The sequence below is a fragment of the Megalobrama amblycephala genome, linkage group LG22 (genome assembly GCF_018812025.1).
Source record: "Megalobrama amblycephala isolate DHTTF-2021 linkage group LG22, ASM1881202v1, whole genome shotgun sequence".
NCBI lineage: Eukaryota > Metazoa > Chordata > Actinopteri > Cypriniformes > Xenocyprididae > Megalobrama > Megalobrama amblycephala.
In genome coordinates, this window is record NC_063065.1 from 31,763,629 (window position 1) to 31,781,613 (window position 17,985).

At 36.3% G+C, this 17,985-nt stretch overlaps 1 protein-coding gene across 8 annotated transcripts in view; it reads right to left on the minus strand.

Annotated features, from left to right (window-relative positions):
• col15a1a (collagen, type XV, alpha 1a) overlaps nt 1-6,975 on the minus strand; it is an 81,081-nt gene extending 74,106 nt beyond the window's left edge. For 5 of the 8 annotated variants that reach the window (XM_048174359.1, XM_048174357.1, XM_048174354.1 and 2 more), the window contains exons 1-2: nt 6,721-6,975; nt 6,542-6,618 (exon numbers count right to left, since the gene is read on the minus strand). In XM_048174359.1, coding sequence (XP_048030316.1) covers nt 6,542-6,618; nt 6,721-6,749 — 106 coding nt within the window. In that variant the 5' untranslated portion in view covers nt 6,750-6,975. The remainder of the gene's footprint in view (nt 1-6,541; nt 6,619-6,720) is intronic. The other 3 variants (XM_048174356.1, XM_048174353.1, XM_048174352.1) reach the window with 3 other exon arrangements.
• Nucleotides 6,976-17,985: the final 11,010 nt, after the last annotated feature.

Here is a 17,985-nt window from a genome sequence, read left to right on the forward strand (position 1 = left end):
GGCAAAATTCAGACACTTGATTCTGTTCTACTCACAAATGGCGATCTCTATCTTCTCCAAATGTCTAAGGAAGAGCGTAAAGCCAAAGAATAGGAGGAAGTCATTTTTATGATATGGTGAGAGTTTAGCCGGTTAATTACTTTACCTCATTAAATCAGTGAAAGAGCCTGTCAAGAAACCCTAAAGAAATGTGATTGTATGACAGACTTCAGACTTCAAATGGGTTGTTTTAACCCAGCAGTTGGGTTAAATGTTTGCCCAACCTGCTGGGTAGTTTTATTTAACTCAACTATTGTTTAAAAATGACTATATGTCGTGACTTAAAATGAACCCAAAATATGTTGGAAATTAAATATCAGACACATAATTACTAGAGGAAACAATATTAATCAAAAGGTATGCAATTTAATAAATGTTTATTGTTTAATTATTATTCATTAAACTTATTAATAAATGTTCATTTATTAAACATATTAAAAAATGTTAAATTCCAACATACTTTGGGTTCATTTTAAGCAACAATACAGTAACTTTTAAACAATAGTTGAGTTAAATAAAACTTCCCAGCAGGTTGGGTGAACATTTAACCCAACCACTGGGTAAAAAACAACCCAATCGCTGGGTTTGTCCAATTTCAACCCAACTTGGGTTGTTTTAACCCAGCATTTTCAGTGTATAATCAACAAATTAAAGGTTAGACAATTAGACAAGGTGTTGACCAATTATCGGTCTAGCCGATTATCGGCGCCGATATTAAGCATTTTTATAGTTATCGGTAATTTTCAAAACTGATTTGCCGATAAAATAATTTAATTTTGAAATGCTCTGTTTGGCTCTGATGCAACCAGCTCTTCTGGAATTAATTTGTTGCTTGTTGTTGTTTACGTCTTTAAATTTTACAAAACGTTTACAGAATGCTGCAGCACTTTTAATGTTATTATTATTATTAATGTTATTATTAACAGTTCTCAGAATTAAAGATATGTTTAAAAGTCAGAGCCCTTGTTATTCTTAATTTTGACATTAATTTTCATTTTTACACCATATCGGTTCAAAACATCGGTTATCAGTCTACTTGATCTGTAATAATCGGTATCAGCATCAGCCCTGAAAAACACATATCGGTCGACCCCTAAATTAGTCTGGTTTATTTTTGGTTTTAATAACTTTTTCTGGATACTGTACAGCTAATACACTCTTAAAAATATAAAGTTTTGTTATTGGCATCGATGGTTCCATGAAGAACCTTTAACATCCATGAAATCTTTCCATTGCACGAAAGCTTCTTTATAGTGGAAAAAGCTTCTTCAGATTATTAAAATGTCTTTTGAACTAAGAAAAACATGGTTCTTTTAAGAACTGAAAATGGTTCTTCTATGGCATCGCTACAAAAAATCCCATTTTTAAGAGAATAAACCCCTCATTGACATTAGGAGGCCATGACATATAAAAGCCAATGTAGGACATCTGGTCAGGATGCCAAGGTTAAACTCATAAAGAACTTCAAAAACCTGAACCTCAAATGAACATCTCATTCAAAAAGATGTTCCCTTTCACAGTACAGTAGTTTTCCCAGGAGGTCTTCAGTCCAGGACTGAACAGCTTCAGTGGAAAAGCAGTCGAGAGTCTCGAGATCTCAGGTTTGTTTTCTGAGAGTGGGTCAAGGTTTCGAATGTTTTGAGACAATTCTTCAACAGTTGGATCCATTACAGAAGGTTGGCCTCCATTCCTGCGGTTAATACAAGCTGTCAGCATCCACACTAGGGCCGATTCTGAAGTTAAGGAGATAAGTAACTGTAATACAAACTAAACAAGAACAGAGGAACCAAAACTACAGGAAATCAAAGCCCTGGAGAACACGACTAAAACTCTCCATTTGCATCTTTGTGCATTGAGCCAGGCTAAAGTTGGGTCAGAGTGATATGAAGACCTCTTGAGGGAAATTCAGTGGGAAAAGGTGTTTGAATCCAGGTAGATTTTACACTCTAAAAAATGCTGGGTTCAAAACAACCCAAGTTGGGTTGAAAATGGACAAACCCAGCGAATGGGTTAGATGTTTGTCAATTTTCAACCCAACTTGGGTTGTTTTGTTTTTAGCCCAGCATTTTCTGTACTGTATTACATTTAACTGGCACATTAAACAAGAGAAGTCAAGCAGTCAATGAAAACTCTGGACACAGCAAGAGACCTAGAGCAAGAAGCCAAACGCTGTTTAAGATGTGAAGTTTGTGCATCAAACAAACATTTGAATTAGAAAAGCAGCTGCTCTCTTACAATACATTCAGAAGGGTTGTTTCTGTGGCAACAGCTCTATTTCCTTTGTGTTTACAGCTGGGGCTGGAAATATTTGTCCCAAATCAGTCCGTCTGCTGGCCGAGCTCTGCACAATGATCTATCATTATATATTACAGGAGTTCTTGTGAAATTTGAATCACAAAAGATCTCAGGAGCATAATCTCATGCCACGCTCTTACAAGGAAAGTTCACCGAAAGATGAAACTTTTGTCATCTTTTACTCGCACTCATTTCATTCCATGTTTTGGAGAATGTTTCAATGATTTTTGTTCATGCAATAAAAGGCAATGGGATCTAAAACAACATTAGACCCAAATGACTTTGAATGTGAAGGTGACGACAGAATTTTCATTTTCAGGTGCACACTTTTTGCCTGCATTTGGTGTAATGTGTCAAATATCAGCTGATTTCCAAGCAGAGAGTTATTAAAGCCAAGCAATTCCTCAGAACATATTAAGTTCATCATGAACATAACCCGAGGTCAAGAATGCAATCCTCTGGCACACGTCCCATCTGGAGTGAGAATGAACAGCTCTGCATTATTTTACAGATGGAACACAATATAGCTTTTGTGGACATGATGTCATCCTTAGGGAAAGATTTCTTGGGCTTCGCCGCTTGTCATAATGGCAAATTGCTTGCTGTTTCGACCGAACAGAGTAACTGTGCCAACTATCTGTCAGTATGAGGGTAATTGAGGTAAAGAATGGGGGTTTATCCCACTATGGCACCTTCTGTGACCTTGAGCTCCCTCACAAAACTATGAGCCTCACCTGGATACAGTAATGGAGTCATTGTGCCTTAAAACTAATAAAGAAAAACTATATAGCACAAAATTAACAGAAATCCATCTGGACTTCATAATGAATCATTGCACCAACAAGAAATACAGAGAAACAGCCTGTCTGTAATGAGGGATTATGGGTCTGGTATCACCCTGAAGGGGTTTGGTTTTTAATTAGGCTACTACACAGCTACTTACAAAGTACATGTGCAAATCATTGATTTGAGACGAATCTTAATTGTAGATTTGATTAAAGTTTACATTAACAGAAACATTCCATTGCAAAAATACGGAGCTCCTCACATGATGTGCAAGAAAAAAAGTAAATCGTGTGCTTGATTTACAATTTCGTTCCCTCCATTTGCTAAATCTTTCGCACGATTTACTATTTCGTTCCCTCAATTTGCTAAATTGTGTGCTTGATTTACTATTTTGTTCCCTCGATTTGCTAAATCATGCGCTCGATTTACTATTTCGTTCCCTCGATTTGCTAAATTGTGTGCTTGATTTACTATTTCGTTCCCTCAATTTGCTAAATTGTGTGCTTGATTTACTATTTTGTTCCCTCGATTTGCTAAATTGTGTGCTTGATTTACTATTTCGTTCCCTCGATTTGCTAAATTGTGTGCTTGATTTACTATTTTGTTCCCTCGATTTGCTAAATCATGCGCTCGATTTACTATTTCGTTCCCTCGATTTGCTAAATTGTGTGCTTGATTTACTACTTCGTTCCCTCAATTTGCTAAATTGTGTGCTTGATTTACTATTTTGTTCCCTCGATTTGCTAAATTGTGTGCTTGATTTACTATTTTGTTCCCTCGATTTGCTAAATTGTGTGCTTGATTTACTATTTTGTTCCCTCGATTTGCTAAATCATGCGCTCGATTTACTATTTCGTTCCCTCGATTTGCTAAATTGTGTGCTTGATTTACTACTTCGTTCCCTCAATTTGCTAAATTGTGTGCTTGATTTACTATTTCGTTCCCTCAATTTGCTAAATTGTGTGCTTGATTTACTATTTTGTTCCCTCGATTTGCTAAATCATGTGCTCGATTTACTATTTCGTTCTCTCAATTTGCTAAATTGTGTGCTTGATTTACTATTTCGTTCCCTTGATTTGCTAAATTGTGTGCTTGATTTACTATTTCGTTCCCTCGATTTGCTAAATTGTGTGCTTGATTTACTATTTCGTTCTCTCAATTTGCTAAATTGTGTGCTTGATTTACTATTTTGTTCCCTCGATTTGCTAAATCATGCGCTCGATTTACTATTTCGTTCCCTCGATTTGCTAAATTGTGTGCTTGATTTACTATTTCGTTCCCTCGATTTGCTAAATTGTGTGCTTGATTTACTATTTTGTTCCCTCGATTTGCTAAATCATGTGCTCGATTTACTATTTCGTTCTCTCAATTTGCTAAATTGTGTGCTTGATTTACTATTTCGTTCCCTTGATTTGCTAAATTGTGTGCTTGATTTACTATTTTGTTCCCTCGATTTGCTAAATCATGTGCTCGATTTACTATTTCGTTCTCTCAATTTGCCAAATTGTGTGCACTATTTACTATTTCGTTCCCTCGATTTGCTAAATCTTTCGCACGATTTACTATTTCGTTCCCTCGATTTGCTAAATTGTGTGCTTGATTTACTATTTTGTTCCCTCGATTTGCTAAATCATGCGCTTGATTTACTATTTCGTTCCCTCGATTTGCTAAATTGTGTGCTTGATTTACTATTTTGTTCCCTCGATTTGCTAAATCATGTGCTCGATTTACTATTTCGTTCTCTCAATTTGCTAAATTGTGTGCTTGATTTACTATTTCGTTCCCTTGATTTGCTAAATCTTTCGCACGATTTACTATTTCGTTCCCTCGATTTGCTAAATCATGCGCTCGATTTACTATTTTGTTCTCTCAATTTGCTAAATTGTGTGCTTGATTTACTATTTTGTTTCCTCGATTTGCTAAATTGTGTGCTTGATTTACTATTTCGTTCCCTCGATTTGCTAAATCATGCGCTCGATTTACTATTTCGTTCTCTCAATTTGCTAAATTGTGTGCTTGATTTACTATTTTGTTCCCTCGATTTGCTAAATTGTGTGCTTGGTTTACTATTTCGTTCCCTCGATTTGCTAAATCTTTCGCACGATTTACTATTTCGTTCCCTCGATTTGCTAAATTGTGTGCACGTTTTACTATTTCATTCACTCGATTTGCTAAATCATGCACACGATTTTCTATTTCATTCCCTTGATTTGCTAAATCATGCACTCGATTTACTATTTCGTTCCCTCGATTTGCTAAATTGTGTGCACGATTTTCTATTTCATTCACTCGATTTGCTAAATCATGCACACGATTTTCTATTTCATTCCCTTGATTTGCTAAATCATGCACACGATTTACTATTTCGTTCCCTCGATTTGCTAAATCATGCACACGATTTACTATTTCATTCCCTCGATTTGCTAAATCATGCACACGATTTACTATTTCATTCCCTCGATTTGCTAAATCATGCACACGATTTACTATTTCGTTCCCTCGATTTATTAATCACATGCATGATTTATAAATCGAGGGGACGAAATAGTAAATCGTGCACACGATTTAGTAAATCAAGGGAAAAAAATTGTAAATCATGCACACTATTTAGCTTACTACTTTTTTCCTGCATGTCATGTGCGGGGCTTCATACAAAAAAAGTTGAAAACAATGTTAAAGTATTTAAATTACCTCATAAACAGAACAGGGTTTCATTTCTGTTGCCCCCTGGTAAAGTTCGACTCATTTTCAGGAATCGATTCAGTCGAAGTCGCTTCGAAAAATTGCCATGACGCAATTACGTCATCCAGTTCACACGCTCGAAAACACCTAAATAACTCTGTTGTATAAAGTCACATGTTGCGTTTTTCCCCCCAAAATGTGTTTCAGTTCATATAAACAATCAATTAGAAACTAAATATAATTAGTTATTTCATTCAACAGTAGGCTAATAAAATTATTTTGCATCTCTCGGCTGAAAAAAAAAAAACACATGCACAATTTTTTTTGCGCGTAATAAAATGCTGTTACTTAATAAAATCATCTCCGTTTCGTCGGAAGGACAGATTCAATCAACTCACAAACAAATCTATTAGTCCTTTACTTTTCGCCCCATCAGTCAAATTTCTCAGCTGCTCTTCCTAATCCTCTTGTACACGCAGAATTGTGCATAAAACCAATGTTTGGCTTCCCACAGGACAGGTTCAAAAGACACGATTCATTCGCAGTGAGTTTCAGGCCGATTCTAGATCGGTACTGCAACCAGATTCATTAAGAAGATCCGACTCAAAAGAACGAGTCGTTCATTAATCGGACATTAATACACCATTAACTGTATTTTCTGCAGCGTATGCTATATATATTTGTATAACACATAAATGGGCCTGGTTTAATTTCTCACAGTGTTAATGAAGTGCCATACCTGAGTCGAAGGAAAAGGCGCTCGCGGGAGGACAGAAGCAGCTCACAGTAATAATGATCCTCCAGATCCAGACTCTGCTGATCAGAAACACAGATGAAGATGAGCTCAGGCCAGATGTTTCTCAAAATGAAATGAATGAAATACAGAAAGCACATGGCAGTGGAGGAAAGTTCATTCACCTGAGCGATGAAACTCTTGCGCGAGCCATGTCTCGGGTTCAGAAGGTGTCGGTCCCGTTAGAGACTCGTATCTCTCTCTCTCCGCACACCCACCGGGACTGAGAGCAGCTCCACGTGAACAAAGGCAGTCTCAGTTCGGACAGACTCCCTCAAACTCTGAAATACGAGCCGTGGAGCAGCACCCCACCTCCTCAACCTTCCACATCCACTGATTCAGATTTAAATCCCTCAACAAACATCACACCGTTCGTCTGTGATCTCATGCTCTCTCCTCTTCTCATGATTCTGCTTGACTGCAATCTATATAGATGATGTCCTTCATGAGACAGAATAATGTGTTTTTGTGTGACCAGAAGCCAAAGCATGAGAGATAGTCTATATAAAATACAGTAGTCCCAAAAATACACAAAAGCATCATCTTAAAAGTTTTTCTCAGAAGTAACTTTATTGACCTTCTTACACCAAATACTTAATGTAGCCTATATATAGAGAGCAAATGTCCACACATGATCTGATCACAACTATAAGGTCAATAAAGCATGTTTTTGTATTTGGTACCTTGCATTTTTTGCTGTTTCATGAATATTTTTTGTGCTTTTTGTACTAAAATTTGCTTCAAAAGTATTAAATAGCACATATTTAATCGCTTACTTTAGTGTGACAACACGCCTCCACTGTCACTTTGCCTGTTAAATTCACTTTATATTATACAGATAAAAATGCTGGGTTAAAAACAACCCAAGTTGGGTTAAAAATGGACAAACCTAGTGATTGGGTTGTTTTAACCCAGCGGTAAGTTTTATTTAACTCAACTATTGTTTAAAAATTACTGTATTGTTGCTTAAAATGAACCCAAAATATGTTGGAAATTAAAAATCAGACACATTATTACTAGAGGCAACAATAATAATCAAAAGGTAAACATTTATTAATAAGCAATTTAATAAATGTTTATTGATTAATTATTCTTCATTAAACTTATTAATAAATGTTCATTTATTAAACATATTAATGTTAATTTCCAACCTATTTTGGCTTCATTTTAAGCAACAATACAGTAATTTTTAAACAATAGTTGAGTTAAATAAAACTACCCAGCAGGTTGGGTCAAACATTTAACCCAATTGCTGGGTTTGTCCATTTTTTGTCCATCTATACATGAGTAAATAATAAATTAAAATAATAAACAATAATACATTGAATAAACTTAACCTACACTCTAAAAATGCTGGGTTAAAACAACCCAAGTTGGGTTAAAAATGGATAAATCCAGTGATTGGGTTGTTTTAACCCAGCGATAGGGTTAAATGTTTGCCAAACCTGCTGGGTAGTTTTGTTTAACCCAAATATTGTTTAAAAATTACTGCTTATTGTTGCTTAAAATGAACCCAGAATATGTTGGAAATGAACATTTATTAATTTTAAGCTTGCCATATAGTCATTTTTAAACAATAGTTGGGTTAAATAAAACTACCCAGCAGGTTTGGCAAACATTTAACCCAATCGCTGGGTTTGTCCATTCCAACCCAACTTGGGTTGTTATTAACCCAACATTTTTTAGAGTGTACTGTTAGAGTAAAATGTTAATACTAATTTTTTTTTATAGTATCTTCCCTAAATTATTATTTGTTAAACCTTGGTTTGATATAATACATTTCAGAGTGACTCACTTCTCCAAATACTTTTTGGGCCTTAAAAATTGCATTAAACATACATAAATTACATAAAAGAAAAGAAAAAGAAAGAAATAGGGGAGTGATGACTGAGAGTTAAAGACGTCTCATGCATCATCACATTAGAGAATGAGGGATTGACAGATGAACAGAAATGAACACTCATGCCTCTTTATACTTCTGCAAACATCACACTAAATCATTGTTTCAGTGAATGTTACCTTCCAGGACTGAAATGACTTGCTAGTGAAGCGATGGCAGCACAACCTCAGCTGGAAAGACGCACTCACTCACTGACGGATCTGCTCAATTATTCACCGTTCACCAAAGACCACAGAATATCTGCCAGTCATTCATAAACCTGCTGAACCTCTGATGTCACGTCTGCATGTCCAACCCAATGGACTTAAATATGTTAGTAATATATTTCCAAAAGGGTGGACATGCATTATTTTTTTTTTTTTTAAAAAGTAGATGGAGTGATTGCATGCATTCATTTAGTAGAGTCATGTGACAATTAAATCATTTTAATAAATGTTAATTTCCAACATACTTTGGGTTTATTTTAAGCAAGCAATACAGTATTTTTTAAACAATATTTGAGTGCATGTTGGGTCAAACATTTAACCCAGTCACTGGGTTTGTCCATTTTCAACCCAACTTGGGTTGTTTTTAACCCCAGTGTAATAAGTGAAATGTTGTAATTCTCAGAGGATCTGCATGAATTTAGGTTTTCTTCCAGTTTTGAGAATGACAGGGGTTTTCCCAGAATTGCTGCCCAATTTTTAAGGGCGTTACACCATCTATAGCAACAAACAGCAAACACATTTTGAGATACATGAAGCATAGCTTAAACGTAAATATGTGTTTAAAAAAGTACCAAAAAATGATTTGTTAAAATATAATTTAATATGGAGCATCAAAGGTAAGTTATGTTAATGTTCTTTTCTATACAAAACAAAAAGGGCAGAACACACAATAAAAAATGACCATAAAAATACCCATATAATCATCTGAACAATATATTATCTATATTATCTTATGATATTATCTTCATGCAAGGAACAGACTGAACTATAAGTAGTTATTCTGTGCACCGCAACGCTCAAATGTCGTTAAAACGCGTCAAGGGCGGTACGGTAAATTGCTCAATGGCAGATTTCTTTTGCAATACACCTAAACTTTTACGAAAATTGTCTCAATTATGCACACCCTTTTATCAGAAACATCTAACTGGATGGAAACCAAGTGTGCCGCACAAGTCCTGAAAAGTGAAGTCAAAACGTTTCGACCGCCCCCATGTGGCTGGATGCAGTATAGGTCATAAACCCCGCCCTCTCCATGTAATCTAATGGGACGCGAGACAAACTAAACAATCAAATTACACACTTCTTTCATTTTAGGTAGTTTTTATCACGCTGATGTCAGTTCAAGTGTTTGTTTTTTTAATAAGCTTGGTTTTAGTTAAATCAAAGTCCCTTTAAGACAAGTCATTTCACTCGGCGGCCATCTTTGAAACGCCTCTCGGGCATCCTGGGCATCATGCAATCTCTTTGAATGGGGAAACATCAAATTCTCCAAAACTGTTCGCCAACCTTACGATTAAATTTCATATTTGAAATCACCAATGAAATCTAACAACAACCGGCTCATAAATTTAGTTTCTAAACGCTCGAATCATGACAAAAAAAAAATATTTTTCAGGCTGGATCAAGCTAATGCGCATGCGCAGACCTAAATGCGCGTCTCTTCGGAGGCGCGCGTCTGACTGTTTCTATAGAAACCGGTGATTCTAACGGCCGCTGAAGTGACGCGATGACTTTACCAGTCTGCGATTGGCTCTTATTTAGAAGGCGGGGCTTATTCCGCCATATTGCGCGTTTCACTTTCTCCCATTAAAAACAATACGAGTGACACGTCTTGTGTTATTCTATAGTCTTTGGTTAAATTTGATGATTTAAAAACAGTGTGACGTCACGATTGACAGCTGTGATTGACAGCTTCTCTGAGAGAAGCAGTCACTGAGGCACCAACAGACTTTTGTCGGGATTTTTAGGAGGAGACTGGAGCTTTAACTTTAATTTGCGACTGGCTTTTATAGGGAATGGGAGATGAGACTCTGATTGGTTTATTGCAAGTTACTCCCAAAACACCCATGACCCATTAAGAAAATAGGGACAACCCTTTTAGACCATGCACCTGGAGCGCCAACCATTTTACGCGTTGTTAAACTAGCAAAAGCGCACCTGCGCCGTGCGCTTCAGATCATGTGCTTAAATCGTTAAAATAGGGCCCTTAGTTTCAAACGGCTTCATAAGAACTGAACTCCAGCATGATGTGACTATATAAAGAGCAGCATGAACATGCTTCTAAACATCTTCTTTTATGGTCCACAGGAGAAAGAGACTCGTACAGGTGTGCAACGATGTCTAGTATAGAGTCTAGTATAGTCAGGTTAAAGGAATTTAGCCAAGAGCATGAGCTCAGTGTGAGGGAAGACCTTGAACAAACCACTGACTGGACGTCTCTTTGACTCAGAGATGATTTCATTTAGTCTGGGATCTTCAGTCATCACATGCCAGGAGGTTGAGCGAAGATAAAAGCGAGATGACATTCCTGCTGCCCAGCAGCCTGATACAGCGGCGTCGCGGATCCTGATAAACCTCACGAAGCTTCGAGAGCGTTCCTCAAGACACCACACACCTCTGACAGACTCGAGAGCTGCTGTGTTCAGAGCCGCGTGTTTGGTGTCATGGATGCCCGCTTGTCTGTTCCAGGTTAAAGCGCCTGTCTGCAGACGTGTTGCTGACTCGGCGCCGATCAACACTTGACTTGATCTGCGAGTCGTCGTATCGGCAACACAGAACATCTGGGAGATTCTGCAATTGCTGGCAGAGTCTCATGGGTTTGTGTCTCAATGATTTTCTCACTCTTAACACAAACATATGGAACCTGGCTAGAATCGAAATACTACCCTATCAGTTTCTGAATGTCTTCAAAACGAAATGTCTTTTTAATCATCAAACTATTTTGCTGAGCACATGTGGCAAGGCCTTCTGGGATTGAGAAAGTAGGTTAACTTGCTGGAGGAACGATCTCCATGGTAATATGGTGTTGTTGTATGAAAATACTTGCGCGAGAGAGGCTGAGAAGGGCAGCGTGGGACTGTGTGTGGCTCGTCTGAAGCTCAAGGTCCGGCGTGACTCAGCTTGACTCAGTCCTGAGAATCGAAAGCATTCCTGGACTGGACAGATGTTTAAAGAGATATTTTAGAGGCCATTTTTTGGACATTTTTATTTGATGAGTACTCAAAACAAGTACACTTCAGCATATCCTTAAACAAAAAGTTTGTCCATTTTCAAGCCAGCTTGGGTTGTTTTTAACCCAGCATTTTTTAGTACATTTAAAATATATTAATTTTAAACTTAATATCGAAGTACACACTACAGTTACAGTGCTTTACAGTCAACATCAAAATAAGTGTACTTCAAATCATGACAAAAGATTATTAAAGTACTTTAGTGTGTTACGAAACATGGTCATTAACATGTGCTCTGTTAAGTGGCCTTTTATCTACAAGCACAGTTTTTTAAAAATACACTTTAAAGATTACTACAAGCGCACATTCATTACAATTAAGGCACACTTCATGCGCACTTGAAGACTTACATTGGCCGACAAATGAAGACTTGAAAACAACAGCAGCCTATAAAACATATAATACATTGATCAAATCATCTAATAAATCATCGTTTGACGAATCATCTGACGACTGAATCACATGTGTGGCTGTTTAAGTGACTCAGAATAGAGAGGTTTACTTTAGCTGTGTCTGACTCCTTTAACATCCCTCCTGCCGTGTGCTGAGATTAGAACAGAAGAACACGATGAACGTGCAGTCTTTGATTGCTGTGCCAGTGGACACACACACACACACACACACACACACACACACACACACACACACACACACACACACACACACACACAGATATTCACAGGTTTCACAGGCGCTGTGTTCTCAGCTGCCATTGGTAAAGCCAGGATTCAACATAGAGATCTTTACATTAGCACTGACAGGTATGGAAGCTTGTTTCCACCGCTAAATAAAAAAAAGTGTAAAAAGTAATTGTGACTTTTTGTCTCACAATTCAGTTTTTTTTTCTCAGAATTGCAAAATTTAAAGTCGCAGTCGCATTTCTCGTTCCAACTTTATATCCGACTGTATATCAAGCAATTCCGACTTTATAACTCGCATTTCCAAATTTATAACTCCAACTTTATTCCATTCTGACTTTATATCTTTATATCGACTGACTTTATAACTCGCAATTCCGACTTTATATCACTTTATAACTCGCAATTCTGACTTTATATCACGCAATTCCGACTTTATAACTCGCAATTCCGACTTTATAACTCGCATTTCCGACTTTATAACTCCAACTTTATAACTCGCAATTCTGACTTTATATCATGCAATTCTGACTTTATAACTCGCAATTCTGAATTTATATCACACAATTCCGACTTTATAACTCGCAATTCCGACTTTATAACTCGCAATTCCGACTTTATAACTCGCATTTCCGACTTTATAACTCGCATTTCCGACTTTATAACTCGCATTTAACTTCAACTTTATAACTCGCAATTCCGACTTTATAACTCGCATTTCCGACTTTATAACTCCAACTTTATAACGCGCAATTCTGACTTTTTATAACTCGCATTTCTCGCAATTCCGACTTTATAACTCCAACTTTATAACTCGCAATTCTGAATTTATATCACACAATTCCGACTTTATAACTCGCAATTCCGACTTTATAACTCCCACTTTATATCTCGCAATTCAGACTTTTTATCATGCAATTCTGACTTTATATCACGCAATTCCGACTTTATAACTCCAACTTTATATCTCACAATTCCTACTTTATATCATGCAATTCTGACTTTATAACTCGCAATTCCGACTTTATAACTCCAACTTTATAACTCGCAATTCTGACTTTATATCACACAATTCCGACTTTATATCACGCAATTCCGACTTTATAACTCCAACTTTATAACTCGCAATTCTGACTTTATAACTCGCAATTTCCGAATTTATAACTCCAACTTTATAACTCGAAATTCTGACTATATATCACGCAATTCCGACTTTATATCACGCAATTCCGACTTTATAACTCGCAATTCCGACTTTATAACTCGCACTTCCGACTTTATAACTCGCATTTCCGAATTTATAACTCCAACTTTATAACGCACAATTCCAACTTTATATCACGCAATTCAGACTTAATAACTCGCAATTCTGACTTTATATCATGCAATTCCAACTTTATAACTCCAACTTTATATCTCACAATTCCGACTTTATATCACGCAATTCCAACTTTATAACTCCAACTTTATATCTCACAATTCCGACTTTATATCACGCAATTCAGACTTAATAACTCACAATTCTGACTTTATATCATGCAATTCCGACTTTATATCACGCAATTCCAACTTTATAACTCCAACTTTATATCTCACAATTCCGACTTTATATCACGCAATTCAGACTTAATAACTCGCAATTCTGACTTTATATCATGCAATTCAGACTTTATATCACGCAATTCCAACTTTATAACTCGCATTTTCGAATGTATAACTCCAACTTTATAACACGCAATTCCGACTTTATATCACGCAATTCCGACTTAATAACTCGCAATTCTGACTTTATATCATGCAATTCCGACTTTATATCTCGCAATTCCAACTTTATAACTCCCACTTTATATCTCGCAATTCTGACTTTATATCTCGCAATTCAGAATAACTCGCAATTCTGACTTTATATCTCACAATTTCAACTTTATAACTCCCACTTTATATCTCGCAATTCAGACTTTTTATCATGCAATTCTGACTTTATATCACGCAATTCAGAATAACTCGCAATTCTGACTTTATATCTCACAATTCCAACTTTATAACTCCCACTTTATATCTCGCAATTCAGACTTTTTATCATGCAATTCTGACTTTATATCACGCAATTCAGAATAACTCGCAATTCTGACTTTATATCATGCATTTCCGAATTTATAACTCCGTCTTTATAACTCGCAATTCCAACTTTAAAACTCCAACTTTATAACACGCAATTCTGACTTTATATCACGCAATTCCGACTTTATATCACGCAATTCCGACTTAATAACTCGCAATTCTGACTTTATATCATGCAATTCTGACTTTATATCTCGCAATTCCAACTTTATAACTCCCACTTTATATCTCACAATTCTGACTTTATATCACGCAATTCAGAATAACTCGCAATTCTGACTTTATATCATGCATTTCCGAATTTATAACTCCGTCTTTATAACTCGCAATTCCAACTTTAAAACTCCAACTTTATATCACGCAATTGTGACTTTATAACTTGCAACTGTTACTTTATATCATGCAATAACTGATTTTATAACTCTGACTTTATATAACAATTATTAGTTTTTACTTGCAATTCTGAGCAAACTGCAATTAACTTTTTTATTTTATTATAATGCAATTCCTACTTTTTAACTCTGAATTTATAATTCGCAATTCTGACTTTTTTTCTCACAATTGTGAGTTTATAATTGTGAGTTTGTAACTTCCAATTCTGAGAAAAATGTCGCAATTAACTTTATTTTATTTTTTTTATTCCATTATTCCACCCAGCTAACAGGGAACGTTCTGCCAAGGTTCTTTCAACGTCATAAAAATACTTTCTTCCAGTAAAATTAATAGAACATTCGTTCAAAGTTATCTGGTCATTATTAATGTTCTCAAGACATTTTATTATACATCTTACATGGAATGTTTTTTTCTCTTTTTTTTTAAATGTTGCTACTTGTTTCAGAACGTTCCGAGAACATTCAAAAGTAACATTCCCAAAAGTAACGTTCCTCTGACATTCATATAACCAACATTCAGAAATGATGCTTTCATAACTTAATGGGAACGTTGGCAAAACGTTCTTAGAACATATTTTTGTCAGCTGGTCAGTAACTCCAGTGAAGGAAGTGAGCTGCCCAGTCGTCACGGAGATAGATTTGTGTTTGAAGTCAGTTGCTGAATTCTCTAGGCCAATACGTATCAAAGGACTGATTAAACGGACCAAACAGAGATAATAATAGCTGTTAAGGGTTTTTCCTGTAAAGGTCACAGCAGTAGACGGCGGAGGAGGTGCAGCGCTGGAGGTCTGTTGATCTGCTCCCTGGGAGAGAAGACTTTACGTTTGCACACTGCTTTTCACAGTCACTTCACCTCACACACACACACACACACACACACACACACAAACTGTAGTTGAACACTCAGAGTTGTGCTGCTAAATAAATCCCAATTTTCTGAACATTAAAGGAGACATGCACTTCTGAGGGGATTTGCGCAGCTTTTATGACTAAGACGTTTTGCCATTTAAAACAGCCTTTTGTAATGTTGCATTAAGTTACTCCACAGAGGAAAGATCCAGCATGTTGTGATCCATGAACAGAGCTGAATATCATACACTTCTACTCAAACATGTGTATAAACATGGAAACCTGGACTGTTACTGGGTTCCATGAAAGCTCAAATGAAGGTCAGATCCAGCATAGCCTGGAAAATACAAAAAAATGTTATACTCTAAAAAATGCTGGGTTAAAAGCAACCCAAGTTGGGTTGAAAATGGACAACCTTTGACCCACCCTGCTGGGTAGTTTTATTTAACTCAACTATTGTTTAAAAACGACTATATGTCTGACTTAAAATGAACCCAAAATAGGTTTTAAATTAAAAATCAGACACACAATTACTAGAGACAACAATGATAATCAAAACGTATTAATAAATGTTAATTTCCAACCTATTTTGGGTTCATTTTAAGCAAGCAATACAGTCACTGTTAAACAATAGTTGAGTAAAAATAAAACTACCCAGCAGGTTGGGCAAACATTTAACCAATCGCTGGATTTTCAACCCAACTCGGGTTGTTTTTAACCCAGCATTTTTTTAATATTCCACAGCAAAAGCAATATGATGATTCAAGACATTCTGCATATCATTATACAAACTCATATTGGGAAAACTTCCCATAATCCAACTAAACAAAGCAAGACTTTGTGTTTGTGATCACGCCCTGTTTTATTCCTCCCTAAATCTTCTCACTTATGTAAATGCTTTATATTTCCAAGCTTTTAATACTTTTTCATGCAATACTTTTTCATTTTTCCATGTGGATTTTATGGGATTATTAGGAACTGGTTACAATTACAGAGTTACACTTATTTTTACATTGTACATTACAAACATTGCAAAAATGAAATAATCCGTGCACGACTGACGCTGTCTGAACTCAAACGCTCATCAAGAGATGATCTTCACATCAACATCTATTGAAAATGCTGTCGTTCAGTTCTAACGCTTGTTGTTCCTGCGTGATCGGTGTGAAAGATGCCAGGAGAAAACACAATGAAGCAATTACTTCAACTCGCTACCTCAAACATTGCGAAACATTCTGGCATTCAGGTTGAAAATGCAAAGTGTGACTTTCTGTTGTGGAGGCAGGGTGATATCAGTGTCAAAGGAACGCCAGATCTTCAGCAATCATAAGATTGAGAGCCTGCAAATGAGGCCGTTTCACCCTTAACATGAAGTGAGATGTGTCTGGCTGGACTTCAGCAAGTTTCCTCTCTAACACGAACACTCCTCCTCTCTCATCTAAACCTTTGAGCAGATGATTGGTGTTCATCAACATTTGCTTCTCTGCTTTAGACTAGCATTGCATGAAACCACAAACTCCATATGATCTGTGCATTTAGCTAAAGGCCTTGCGTGAATGTTGTTGCAAACTGCGTATTGTGACCGAAACAGATCTGTGATACCTGGAGAAAGCCACATGCTCCCGTTCAGTCCCTCGGCTGCCACAGGAACCACTTGCAGAGTTAAACAATATTTTTAAAACACATTTACCAAATTTTATTTTATTTTCTGGTCAGAAATCATGATTAAATCACAATTATTTACTTTTTCTTTGGAAAAACAAAATATGTTTTTTAAAGCTTTGAATATCTAATGGAAATCAAAATAAATTAATATAAAATGTGTTTTAGTATATTTTTTAATTACAATATTTGAAGAATTAGTTTTAATACAATTTTTTTACATTTTTATTTAATTATAATTTGACTTTTTTAACTGTAGTTAGTGTGTAATGTTGCTGTTTGATCATAAACAACATCTGCAAAGTTACGACACTCAAAGTTCAATGCAAAGGGAGATATTTTCTTTTACAGAAATCACTTTTTTAAGGACTACAACAAATGGCTGGTAGGGACTACAACAAGCTTCTTCCCAGGTTAGTGATATCACTAACCCTAAAATTTGCATAAACCCCGCCCCCTTTGTTGTGTGTTCTGTTGTGTGTTTGTCATGTTGGGCTGCTTTAGAGAAGAGGAAGAGTTGTTGTAGTCGAGTGTTGTTGTCATGCCGTCATTTTACCCGGACTGCTTCACAAACGAGGGTCAATTCAACACAAAAGATGAACATGACGGCA